The sequence below is a fragment of the Podarcis cretensis genome, assembly GCF_951804945.1.
Source record: "Podarcis cretensis genome assembly, chromosome: 7".
Lineage (NCBI taxonomy): Eukaryota > Metazoa > Chordata > Lepidosauria > Squamata > Lacertidae > Podarcis > Podarcis cretensis.
This window is the reverse complement of record NC_137176.1, coordinates 9,248,055-9,261,750: the sequence shown is the minus strand read 5'-3', so window position 1 is coordinate 9,261,750 and position 13,696 is coordinate 9,248,055. Positions and strand designations below refer to the sequence as shown.

At 44.7% G+C, this 13,696-nt stretch overlaps 1 protein-coding gene across 1 annotated transcript in view; it reads right to left on the bottom strand.

Moving 5' to 3' along the window:
• Positions 1-7,429, bottom strand: part of DAP (death associated protein) — a 36,680-nt gene extending 29,251 nt beyond the window's left edge. The window contains exons 1-2 of the mRNA XM_079984025.1: positions 7,199-7,429; positions 2,447-2,549 (exon numbers count right to left, since the gene is read on the bottom strand). Of these exons, the coding sequence (XP_079840151.1) occupies positions 2,447-2,549; positions 7,199-7,253 (158 nt within the window). The 5' untranslated portion in view covers positions 7,254-7,429. The remainder of the gene's footprint in view (positions 1-2,446; positions 2,550-7,198) is intronic.
• Positions 7,430-13,696: the final 6,267 nt, after the last annotated feature.

Below are 13,696 nucleotides of genomic sequence, written 5' to 3'. Positions count from 1 at the left end.
TCTTCATTCTTTGCTTTATGCTGTTATCCATGAGGCGCTGTTGATTCAAGGGCAGAACACAGACGGCGCTCGTGGGAGCACAAACCTACCTGGAACAGCCTGACCAGTAAACGGACGACCAGCGCATAGTCCTAAATAATTGTACACTTACAGCGCTTTTCCTCCAAAGCGCTCCAAGTGTTTCACATTGTGAACAGTGGGAGATTAAAGACAGGCAAAAGGAAATGCTTCTTAACACACAGTTAAGCGTATAGTTAGAATATGGGATTTGTTACCATAATAAGTGGTGAGAACCACCAATTTAAAGATGGCTTTAACGGGGGATAAGACAATGCGTGGCCAATAAGTCTACAAATGGCTACTAGTCATGATGGCTATATATTTCCTCCAAGATCAGAGGCACCTGACACTGGCGATTAACAGCACCAGACACTGGCGATTAACAGCAGTAAAGGCTGCTGTGCTCACAGAGTTGGGAGGGACCCCATGGGTCATCTAGTCCAATCCCCTGAAATGCAGGAATATGCTCCCATACGGGGATCAAACCTGTCACCTTGGTGTTATCAGCACTACGCTCTAACCCAGGCACAGGCAAACTCGGGCCCTCCAGATGTTTGGGACTACAATTCCCATCATCCCTGACCACTGGTCCTGTTAGCTAGGGATAATGGGAATTGTAGTCCCAAACATCTGGAGGGCCCGAGTTTGCCTATGCCTGCTCTAACCAACTGAGCTATTGCCAAAGTAGTAATGATCTGCTTCTGGGGTTCACAAAGAAATCCGGTTGGCGCTGCGCTAAATGGATCTTTGATTTAGCCTAGCACAGCAGTGTCACGTTCTCCTTAAGTATTCGGGGTAAAATACCGAGTACTTATTTTATATGCATTTCAATGTGTACTTTCTGTATTGATTTTCCCCCTCTGTTATCCACTGGGCAAATGTCAGTTGATAAAAAAGGTCAGCCTCTTGGCCAAGCTTACTAAATGCAAGCTATATAAGCACTGCATCATATTAAGAACACCACATGCCTCTGTGGTACCTCTGAATACCATTATGCTAGGGATGAACGGCAGAGGGGGGAGGAGTGTAGTTTTCATGCCCCATCCAAGTTTTTCATGTAAGAGTGCTGGAACAGATCAGATCAGAAGAACTTTTATTTGCATCAGCCACTAGCCATGGCAATAAAATAAAATAAAATGTACTGAAGATAAGAGGTAAAAACTTAACTATACAAAATACATTTTGGACCTTTACATCAATAATCAAATAATAGATCTGTTTTGCAGTTTTTGCTGGGAGTGCTGGATTACGAGGACAGTTGAAAAACAGAAGGCAGTTAACATGGGGTGGGGTGTCTTTTTAAAAAGTCAACCTTCGAATAATCGTTTAAATGTAAAACTTTAGATTTTAAAAATCTTAGGATATAGCACACACATTATTAGCACGTTTTGGAAATCAGACGTTTCTTTTTATAAATCATATTCCCACCCCCCATGCCTATCTGACCATCAGCAATATGGTTCTATGTAGCAAAACATGAAAACAACAAGTAAATAAAGTCCATTTAAATTTCTACTGAGTAAGTAGCAGCAGGAAAAGACCTGCGGCCAAGCAGATGCGTGTGAGAAGTGAGACTCTCTGCTTGTGCAGTTATTCCATGCTCAGAATCTGGAGGAAATCACCAGAGGTTTATAAGCTGCTACTGGTCCCATTCATTCCCTTCCTGAACATTTCCCACTAAAGCCTATTTCAAGAAGCCCCTGAATAGCTCTGTGCTCATACAAGAAATGTTTAACTACCTACAGCCCTTTCCCTACATATCTGCAACACCACCTCAATCTTCAATAGACCACCTGGCTTGGCTGGCCCAAAGGTAAAAAGAGGTGGCAGCCAAAACAGATTTTAAAAAGAAACAGGCAAACACACATCCGCCCCCACCAAAGCAGGAATTCTATTTTTCCAACTCTTTTCAGTTCTTACTGAATTCTCTACCTTGCATCCACCTTAGATGTCATTGAAAACTGTCATGCAATCACTTGGATTAGCATAAATAAATGTGGAATGTTGAGTGTGTGTTATTATATTTAGGGAGCCATTCTATGAACAAGAACCTTGCGTAAAGGGAACCAGAGTAAGTTCAGCTAGTATAAAGTTACACCAGATCCAGTCTAAGTCCCCAGCCCTAGCCCCGCTCTGGTCCTGCTCCCAGATCACCCCTTTTGGGGGACTCACACCAGCCTCAGCTCAGCTAGCTGAGCCCCAGCTGAGCAAGTTCCACGGCTGCATCTTTGGCTGAGACGGAGATCTATTGCATTTTGGCAGATCTTGCCATAGGGCTGCCTCCGTGTTCACCCAAGCTGTCCAATTCCCCACAACTGTGCTTTGCTGGGAAAAGAGTAATCGCCTTGCTCATTTATAATAATACACATGATGGAAAGGCCTTCACCTGGTGCCAGGAGTCTCCCAGTCCTCCTGCTCCTTCTCTTTCTCCTCTTTGGTTTCTACGACATGTGGATGTTTCTGCACGATTCTCATTCCACCAGCTTTGACTGCAACAAAAATAAAGGGGCCTGTCAGATACGCTGCATGATGGCAGGCAAACACTTTAAAGCCACATGAAACATTAGAAATTAGTACTGCATCATCAGAAGTTGCCCATGAGCATTTCTGATGGTCCAAATGGACCAGATATTGTGATGTAAAGGTAAAGGTAAAGGTACCCCTGCCCGTACGGACCAGTCTTGACAGACTCTGGGGTTGTGCGCCCATCTCACTTAAGAGGCCAGGGGCCAGCGCTGTCCGGAGACACTTCCGGGTCACGTGGCCAGCGTGACATCGCTGCTCTGGCGAGCCAGAGCCGCACACGGAAACGCCGTTTACCTTCCCGCTGGTAAGCGGTCCCTATTTATCTACTTGCACCCGGAGGTGCTTTCGAACTGCTAGGTTGGCAGGCGCTGGGACCGAGCAGCGGGAGCGCACCCCGCCGCAGGGATTCGAACCGCCGACCTTTCGATCGGCAAGCCCTAGGCGCTGAGGCTTTAACCCACAGCGCCACCTGCGTCCTACTGCCTGAGAGGAATAGAAAATAAAAACAGCAGTGATTTTCATTTCCTATAACTCATATTCCAACAGCAGGAGCTTCGAGCTAACTGCTCCTTATAGGTACCTTCAATCTCCCTCAACCTTTTAGTTGCACGGCTGAGGCCAGTACCAAGCCTGCTATAAAGACCACCAAAACCAAAGGCTTTCCTTTACAGCCATGCTATTATCTTACTTCATTTCTGCAGTTTCCGAAAAATGAAATTTAGACTTTTAAGCCATACTCAGCTTCACTCCTACTGAGTCAAACTGCTACAATGCATTTAACAGATGAGTACGGCGGCACAAACCAGTTTAGGGAAAATCAAATTATTAACGTTGTTTTCGCAAGGACGGTGCATCCAAAACAAATCAAGACACTTGAAAGTGCTTGTTGGAAACAAAGCCTGTGAACTGTATTTTGGCTGCCGATAATGTTGTCTGGATTTGGGATGAAAAACTCCCAATATTTTAACTCCAGTGATTAATTTCCCAGGGATCGTGGGGGGACAATCCAATCACTTGCAGTTGGTGGCAGCGTGGGATGTGGGATAAATTAAAGGTAAAGGGACCCTGGACAGTTAAGTCCAGTGACGGATGACTCTGGGGTTGCAGTGCTCATCTCGCTTTACTGGCTGAGGGAGCCAGCGTACAACATCTGGGTCATGTGGCCACATGACTAAGCCACTTCTGGTGAACCAGAGCAGCACACGGAAATGCCGTTTACCTTCCCGCTGGAGCGGTACCTATTTATCTACTTGCACTTTGACGTGCTTTCGAACTGCTAGGTTGGCAGGAGCTGGGACCGAGCAACGGGAGCTCACCCCATCGCGGGGATTCGAACCGCCAACCTTCTGATTGGCAAGCCCTAGGCTCTGTGGTTTAACAGAGTAGTCTACATTAAACTACAGTGCATTTACATAGCTGAAAAGCACTCGTGTGAATTACTACATTACACAGGACATTTTCCTGTTGGAAATCAGTGAGAGATCCCTCAATTCCTTGATCATTCTGAATAACAATAGCATTTCCCCCAAAGATCCAGATTCCCTTCAACAACAGTTCCCAGAACTACAGTATTTTTTTAAAGGGTGTGTTAAGACTTCGAAATCTTCCATCTTATTTTTGAAAGTGCTTAGCTGGAGCCCAATATTTTGTTTACTAGGCCTGTAAAAACATCTCCACCTTTCGGACTGTACTGATGCACATGAACTATCTTTAGGCTGATTGCCTACATGTTTTTCTAAAGCAGAGGGACTTGTGCTTGTTCGTCTATAGGGACTTGTGATTGTAATAAGTGCCTATTAACACAACACATTAATGGGCCCCTCTTCCTCTCTAGGGTTGATTGGTAACTTCTGTCCAGGCTATTTCTCTTGTTGTTTTCCTCTCTGCACATGAACACCGCAATCCATTGCACAATTATGAGCACTCAAAACTCACTGAAACCCATGGAGCTTGAGTCCACATAACAATGTGCTAGATTGAGCCTAAAAACACTGTGCAGGATTGCCAGAAGCAGGGGAAAGCCAAGAAGCCACTTTGGGGCAGTTCTGGAGAAAGTGAAGAAGTGGGAGCACACACACACCGGCCCTTAAAAAAGCAGTATGCTCACAGCTTATTAACTAGGGGCCACCCATTTTCAGAGACAATTTCTGAACAATTAACTGTGCGAAGATCTGCAGGGAGGGGGAAATAGGAGGGGGCAAAGTAGTGCCACACACTGATTTTTCAACATTTCCCTCCAGTGTAATTTAGCCAGTGTTCCTGAAAAAGGAACATGGCAGGGGCAAGGGGAAGGGAAATTGGCTGGATCCTAAGCTTGTTCAACACAGTCATATGACCTGGCAACCCAGCGTTAAGTTAAGATAGCAAGAAGGGTTTTGTAACTCAAACACTACTTTAAAGGCTTGTTTTTCCTAGGCTTAGGCCAGCTCAACCACCAGTAGCCTCGCAGCTGAATGGAGTCTGGTTCTAGTATAACTTTGTGCCGGCTTAATTTGCACCGGCTTGCTTTATGCCTGTTTCTTGTGGATACAATTGATCTCTCAATGTACGGTTCAGCTCCTCAACACCACCAACACTTATCAGCTGTTTACCTAAGCAACAGCTGGTCCTCTCTCAAACTACAGAGCTCAAGTCAAACATGCCCCTTCTACAGCTCGCAATAATTTTTACTTTTCCTTCTTCATTGCCTTCAGTTTACACGATTCTTTATATATAGTAGAAAGGGGGGGGGGATACTTAGAAAACAATTAGAAAAATAAAAGTATTCTTCACTTCCAGGAAATTAAAAAGGACTATAAGGAGAAATGTCCTGGATCATTGGTTCCAATTGGGGGTCTGTGGACCCCAGGAGATCTGTGGCACCATTCACGTAACAAAAACTACCATAGGGATAGGGAAAATTTCAAAAGTAGGGAGTCCAAGGCTTGGCTTTTGACAAAAAGGGGGTCTGCAGTACTTAACTAACTGGGAACCACTGTTCTAGATCTCTCGCCTTCCTCTTATAATAATGAAATTTCTTTAAACTATTTCCCTTACTTTCAGCATAGGACTTTCAAGATTAAGGCATCATGAAACAGTGGGGTCATACAGGTCAAGAACAGACTGGGAAGGTTAAAGGTTGAAGTAAGAGAAGTACTGTCTGCAAGTGAGCAATATAATCCAGGAAGATGAAAGGGAAGTTAAATGAAGAGACACTAAAAAATGCCTTTGGTGATTTCTGAAATCCACAGGGTTTACAAGCACAGCAGCTTCAAGACAGCTCCATGTTCAGAATACTGTATTGCACAATGTCTGGGAAGTTGCTTAAGACTTTGCTCTGAACAACAAATGTTGAAGTTAGACAAATGAATAAATCAGCATGTGGACACAAAGCAATTACATTCCTGTTGCTCAGGGTGGAGGGGAATGTTTTTAATCTTTTTCTACTGAAATTTTTGCTTCAGGAGTTTTTATTTTATTTTTGAAAATCCAACAATAATTTATGAAAAGCACGGCAGTTAATTAAATCAGTAGCAAGAATTTTCTGCGCTTTCATGGAAAGATTAACACAAAATAAGAAACTTGCTTACTATTTTGACATTTTGTTTTAACCTCTACTTTTAGGACATGGCAAATTCTTTGGACAGTCACTTTGGGGATTTTTTTGAAGTTTTATTATTATTTTTTTATACTGTTTTATTTAACAGTAGCTTCAAATATTGCTATTGCACAGAATGTAACTAAAGTGTGTCTAGGACTGCAGCCAAGCTGAGAATAAGCACTATTAAACTCAATGAAAAAAGCTTATACAATCTGGCTGCAATAGTACACAGTAACTCTCTGTACTGTATTATGGCATCCACACACACTTTGCAATGTTCCTCTGTGCTATGGTGTCTATAAACTAGACTCCTATGAGGATCCATCCGGTGACCTCCAAGTGGCTTTTCACAAGACACTTGCGGGATCTGTTTTCTTGCATACGTTGGCATGGCGTCCTCAAGTGGAAAGCGGGGAATGGACGAAGTCCTACTTTGCAGAAGTTTCAACACGCATAGGCCATACAAAACTTTTGCTGCTTTAAGAGAGGCGGAAGGAAGCATGTATTAACACTGCAGCAGCACCTGCGCACCCCGATCCTCAGCATGTTGACTAGACAGTAACGTTGCAATCCTGCTTACCCGGAAGAAAGCCCCGCAGCTTCAACGGGGCTCACTCTTTGGTAAGCACACTTTGGGCCGTCACCTCAATGAAAATGGGCTTGCTTCTTGTACTCAGAAAAACAACAACAACCCCAACTCTGCTCCATGGGGGTGGCTCCCAAGTAAACGTGCACAGGATTTGCAGCTTTAAAAAGAATCGGGCACCCGCCTCCTTCCCTGATGCGCGCACAAAACATGTCCACACACCCACACCCCGGCCCACTCTCCATTTAGGACGACATGCAAATATTGTGTGTGTGTGTGTGTGTGGAGGGGTGATTTTTAATTTTAAAAAACTTACCAGCTTCCCCCTCCTCCCCTCCTAATCACCCCTCCCAACAACAAACTCCCGTTTGGCCAAGCCAAGATCTGGAGAGGTGGAAAGAGAGAAGGAAAGAGAGAGAGAGAGATCGGGGGAAGGTCAGCAGTACCAGCAGGAGGGTGTCCAGCCCGGGTCTCTGTTTTGACTTTAGGCGGCGAAGACATGCTCGCTCGGAAGCTGCTGCTGCTGCTTGCTGCAAATCAAGAGTCAGCCCCAAAAGCTCAAGCGCAAAGCGGCTCCTCCGGCAGCGTCCTCAGTTGCCAACGTGGCCTCTGGCTGCGCACGGATCTGTCGTCAGAGCGCGCGGCGAAGCGGGAGGAGGAGGAGGAGAGAGAAAGGGACGCGCGGAAAGAGGACGGCTGCTCCTTCCTCTTCCTGCGAGCAAGGAAGGCGAGAGACGGGCGGGCGGGCGGCTGCCTCCTCCACTCTCTCTCCACCCCTCTTTTTTTGGCTAGGGAATCTATTGCTTTGTTTATTCAGCTCAAGCAATGTATACGTTGTTTATTCAGCTCAAGCAATGTATGTTTGTTTGTTTATTCAGCTCAAGCAATGTATAAAAAGGTAAAGGTAAAGGTACCCCTGCCCATACGGGCCAGTCTTGACAGACTCTGGGGTTGTGCGCCCATCTCACTTAAGAGGCCAGGGGCCAGCGCTGTCCGGAGACACTTCCGGGTCACGTGGCCAGCGTGACATCGCTGCTCTGGCCAGAGCCAGAGCCAGAGCCAGAGCCAGAGCCGCACACGGAAACGCCGTTTACCTTCCCGCTGGTAAGCGGTCCCTATTTATCTACTTGCACCCGGAGGTGCTTTCGAACTGCTAGGTTGGCAGGCGCTGGGACCGAGCAGCGGGAGCGCACCCCGCCGCAGGGATTCGAACCGCCGACCTTTCGATCGGCAAGCCCTAGGCGCTGAGGCTTTAACCCACAGCGCCACCTGCGTCCCAAGCAATGTTGTTGTTGTTTAGTCGTTTAGTCGTGTCCGACTCTTCGTGACCCCATGGACCAGAGAACGCCAGGCACTCCTGTCCTCCACTGCCCCCCGCAGCTTGGTCAGACTCATGCTGGTATACGTTGCAAAAAAGAAGAGGAGCGGTTTGCAAAAAGGGGGAAATCTAGGGTGGAATTGCAACACAGAATTGTAGGGTTGTTGGAAAGGGACCCCGGCCCCGAGGACATCTAGCCGAACCCGCTGCAATGCAAAAAGTTAAAATGCTAAACCAGGTTAGAAATTACGCATCCCATCTGTCTCCAGAGCCTATGGAGGAGTTGCACCTTCAGGGGCTTAAGTTGGAAAGTTGCAGCCCCCCCCCCCCCCCGTGGCTGTAGAGAAATCCAATATGGGAGATGTTAAGTTGTGGGCGAACATATCAGACGACACAGCGATTCTTCCAAAGCAGCCCTTTATTTGTAAGCTGGAACAGAACTGAACTGAGGAGCTCAGCCAGCCTGCTTATATAGAGCTCCACTAGAATGCAACAGTAACCATTTTCTGTAACTAGCCAATCACTGAACGTCACTTTCGATCCTTCATTTGCATGCAAACTATCCAATCACTGAAAGTCACTTTCAATCCTTCATTTGCATAACTATCTACAGTATCCCCCTGCTGGCCCAGGGTGAGAACTTCAGTACATAACAGGAGAGACATGCTTTGTTGCAGCTGGGGCAGATGAAGGTGTTTAGTTGTGCCCATGCAGGTGTGCCCTTTCATCTGCACTCCTCCCAGCGGTCATTCCTCCTCTGGTCACTGCTGTGGATACCCAACCTGACTGATGGTTTCCATGTGCTGTACAGTGGTACCTTGGGTTAAGTACTTATTTCGTTCTGGAGGTCTGTTCTTAACCTGAAACTGTTCTTAACCTGAAGCACCACTTTAGCTAATGGGGCCTCCTGCTGCTGCCGCGCCGCCACCGCGCGATTTCTGTTCTCATCCTAGAATCATAGAATCATAGAATCATAGAGTTGGAAGAGACCACAAGGGCCATCGAGTCCAACCCCCTGCCAAGCAGGAAACACCATCAGAGCACTCCTGACATGTGGTTGTCAAGCCTCTGCTTAAAGACCTCCAAAGAAGGAGACTCCACCACACTCCTTGGCAGCAAATTCCACTGTCAAACAGCTCTTACTGTCAGGAAGTTCTTCCTAATGTTTAGGTGGAATCTTCTTTCTTGTAGTTTGGAACCATTGCTCCGTGTCCGCTTCTCTGGAGCAGCAGAAAACAACCTTTCTCCCTCCTCTATGTGACATCCTTTTATATATTTGAACATGGCTATCATATCACCCCTTAACCTCCTCTTCTCCAGGCTAAACATGCCCAGCTCCCTTAGCTGTTTCTCATAAGGCATCGTTTCCAGGCCTTTGACCATTTTGGTTGCCCTCCTCTAGATACGTTCCAGTTTGTCAGTGTCCTTCTTGAACTGTGGTGCCCAGAACTGGACACAGTACTCCAGGTGAGGTCTGACCAGAGCAGGAGCAAAGTTCTTAACTCAAGGTAATATTTCTGGGTCAGCGGAGTCTGTAACCTGAAGCGTATGTAACTTGAGGTACCACTGTAGTTGTCTAGCAAGGGATTCCCATAAAGTGGAGTTAATGTAGGCAACCTTCGTGTCCTGTTTGCAGACACCTTTGTAATGCATAGTTGATCTGCCTGGTGCATGAAGCCAGCTCCCCGTAAAGCACATCTTTAGGGATCCTGCACCTTCCGTTCTGTGGGCATGACCAATCCAGCATAGAGGTCCTCTGTCCTGCCATGTAATGCCCAAAATCTTCCTGATGCAGCGCATGTGGAAGGCGTTGAGGCGTCGGTCCTGGCAAGTGTAAGTTGCCCACAACTCATTACTATTGATTAAAGGTAAAGGGACCCCTGACCATTAGGTCCAGTCGTGACCAACTCTGGGGTTGCAGCGCTCATCTCGCTTTATTGGCTGAGGGAGCCGGCGTACAGCTTCCAGGTCATGTGGCCAGCATGATTAAGCTGCTTCTGGTGAACCAGAGCAGCACACAGAAACGCCGTTTACCTTCCCGCCAGAACGGTACCTATTTATCTATTTGCACTTTGACGTGCTTTCGAACTGCTAGGTTGGCAGGAGCAGGGACCGAGCAACGGGAGCTCACCCCGTTGCGGGGATTCGAACCGCCGACCTTCTGATCGGCAAGTCCTAGGCTCTGTGGTTTAACCCACAGCGCCACCCGTGTCCCATTACTATTGATACAATTGTCCTAAAAACAGGAACCGCAGAATTGTAGAGTTGGAATGGGCCTCAACAGCCATCTAGTCCAATCCTATGCAATGCAGGAATCTCAGCTAAAGCATTCATGGCGGGTGGCCACCCAACCTCTGCTAAAAAACCTCCAAGGAAGGTTGATCCACAACCTTTCAGGGGAGACAGTTCCACTGTTGAACAGCTCTTATTGTCAGAAAGTTTTTCCGTATGTTTAGTCGGAATCTCCTTTCTTGTAACTTGAATCCATTGTTTCCTTCAGGAGCAGGAGAAAACAAGCTTGCTCCATTTTTGATGTGACAGCCGTTTAGATATTTGAAGGTGGCTGTCATATTTCCCCTCAGTCCGCTCTTCTCTAGGCTAAACACACACAGCAGCTTTCAGTCGGTGCTTAAAAGAGTACCGGGATGAAGATTGGAAGATATTTAAAGTTTACTTACAGAAACATTGTAAAATTAAGGAATGTTAGAAGGATGCTGGAATGAAGTTATGTGGTTTTAGCAGAAATGTTATAAAAGACTAAGTAAAAATGGATTGTTAATTGGTGAAAGAAGAGAATGTAAAATTACAGTATATTAAGATAAACTATTAGGATAAAAACAAAGATGGAAAGGATTTGCTGAAATATCTAACTGAACTAGAATACAAAAAAGGGAGGTGTGAGGAGGTCAAGGAAACAAGCAAATGAAAGATAAGTTATGGGAAGGTTTGATTTGTCTTTTTCTGTTTGTTTTTTTCTTTTCCCCCTTTGTAACCTTTAAAATTTGAATAAATATTATTTTTTAAAAAAAGAGCACTGGGATGGTGCCTGCTCAATAGGCAGGGCAATAAAATGTTTAGGAAATGAACAGCATGCTCTTTAAAAAATGGGGTTTGGAAGGCTGTGGAAGACAAGCCTTTTGGCCTACTTGGCTTAACAGGTTGGCTATCTAGAGCTGCCATGTACAGGGGCACTGTACCAGCATGCCTCTGGTTCACTCAGAATTAACAGCGATAATAAAGAACACACCTGAATTCACTCCAGAACTTTTTTTATTTTAACAATGTCCCAAGGTACAAATAAAGGGTTAGCATCTAAAGAACTTACCACCTTGCTGTTGATTACAGCAAGGCTGTCTATCATCCAACTTAGGAAAGTTTTGATAACTGTACAATTATGGCATAAATTGTATGGAACATTGCAATTTTTTTTGGGGGGGGGGGAATACATTTAGTTTAAAATTCATTCAAGGAAAGGCAGAACCTTTGGATTTTTGTGCAGTGTGGTGGGATTTTAAACAATATGCTAATAACAGTAATTTGTGACTTGATTCCAGAAGTAAATAAGAATGTTTGGCTATCGTGAGAATATAAGATGATGTCGTCCTGTTTGTGGATAGGCTATATTCCACTGTCTTTATACTTTAACTTTGTTTTTAGCGTTTGTACACCTGAGGATTATGGCATAACACCAGTTTACTAATACCACAGCAGACCTACATGAAAAATAATAACATTTTTAGAAAAGTAGTGAAAAGGTGAAGTGACATATTATTCTTGATACTGTAAAACACACACCCCTTCCATACCCATTGTTTATACAAGTCATGTTGGTTGAATTTGTATTTTGCTATACTGAAAACTAATTAAAAAATCGGGGGGGGGGGGGGGACTGTTGGAAAGGAATTTTATAAATAAGTGTTTTAAAAATAAAATAAGTACATTTTGCAGTTACCTTTGCACCTCCAGTTTTTATCTTGCAAAGCCTTTGCTTTGATTTCTAAACACAAATAGACATTGGTATTATTTCTTCATTTGTAGTATTTCCAGGCCCTAATCTGAAGGAGGATTTAATGCCTTTCTTAACTGCAGAGCCAAGAGTTATTTAGCAAGGTCTCCTAGCACTGAACCGTTGCAAAAGGTGCTAAAAAGGCAGGTGGTGAGGTTTTGCTAGGTGTTTTTTGTTTTTGCAGATAGTAAACTCCTGTCACCAAGGAGCCATAGTTGCAAACTGCCTTGAGTTTGCTACCAGAAACTCGGTCTGTTTTTTCGATAGCAGTAATTGGGCTAAAGATACAACCAACAAATATGTCACAGTAACCTGGACTCTGACAACGATTGCACAAGTTTAGAAAAGCAAATGGTATGAGAGCACCTTAAGCACATGCTGCTGTAAAGTTAGTCAGCTAAAGGAGTTACATGACTTGTAGTCTTGACTGAATGCGCAAATGAAAACTAGGGAGGAATATCAGGTGGAAAAGGTTTCCACTTTTTAAAATGGTTATTGAAATGCGTAATATTATTCCATAATATTGAAATGCTGAATACAGAAAGCCCTAAAACAGTGGTTCTCCAAAGGTGTGGCAGGAGAGGATGGCAAATATGGCAGGAAGATTCAGGGACAAACAAATAAACATTTAAACATTTTGGTGTAGTATAGTATAGTATCAAAACATTTTATCTTATTCGCAGAATATGGATAGATATGGGAGCAGGGATTTTCAGCTCTTGACAAATAGGAAAGCTCAAAAGAGAAAGGCTTCTTTGTGTTGGTGAGAGTTTGTCTATCACAAATGAGACCTAATATAAAAGAGATTATGTGGGAAAAGCAAGCTCCCACCTCTCACTGAATTTATATACATACTTAAGGTACATGTGTAAGAGGCTTGTTTATAATTATATTTTGGGAATGATTATTATGAAGCGGCATGTCCCATGATCATATTATAAAGTAGTTGTGTTCTATGTTACACGCCTAGCAATGCCAGTTTTTCTTTTTGTTGTCCAATGTATTCCTTATCAATTTAAAAATTTGGTGTGGCCCTGAGGTAAAATGTTTGAGAACCACTGCCCTAAACAAACCTTCTCTTGCTAAGGTTGCTTTTGTTATCTGCTGTAGTGCTGTGTTTGTCTGTTAGTGGCTGTCTTGTTGGTGAGTGAAATAATTTTTGGGAAGGCCCCCCCCCCCTAAAAAAGCTCAACATCTTTGAGACCAGCCCCCCTAAAGAAAGCTCAACAATTTTGACCGGCCCCCCTAAAAATAAATCAACAACTCTGAACTCCCCCCCAAAAAAGGGGGTAGATCACTGCCAGTTTCCCTCCCCCAGTAGATTGCAATCTCTTGGGATGTCCCTGTGATAAAGCGTGTTCACCTTCATGGAGAGCACATGTTGCGGTGGGATCTAACAGGACACCCCCTCTTGGTTACTGGGCAGGACCGTTTGGCTGGCCATGACTGTGATTGGGCCAATCTGGGTTGTTGGGGAGATTTTGATGTTACCATTTAGAGGATTGGCCCGAAGGTTATATATTCTTGGCATGCAGCTTTTATCAATATCTTTTGCTGCGTGCATCGGATCACCTGCCGACCCTCCCTAATTTAGGGCTTTTGCCTTTGACCTTGCTATGC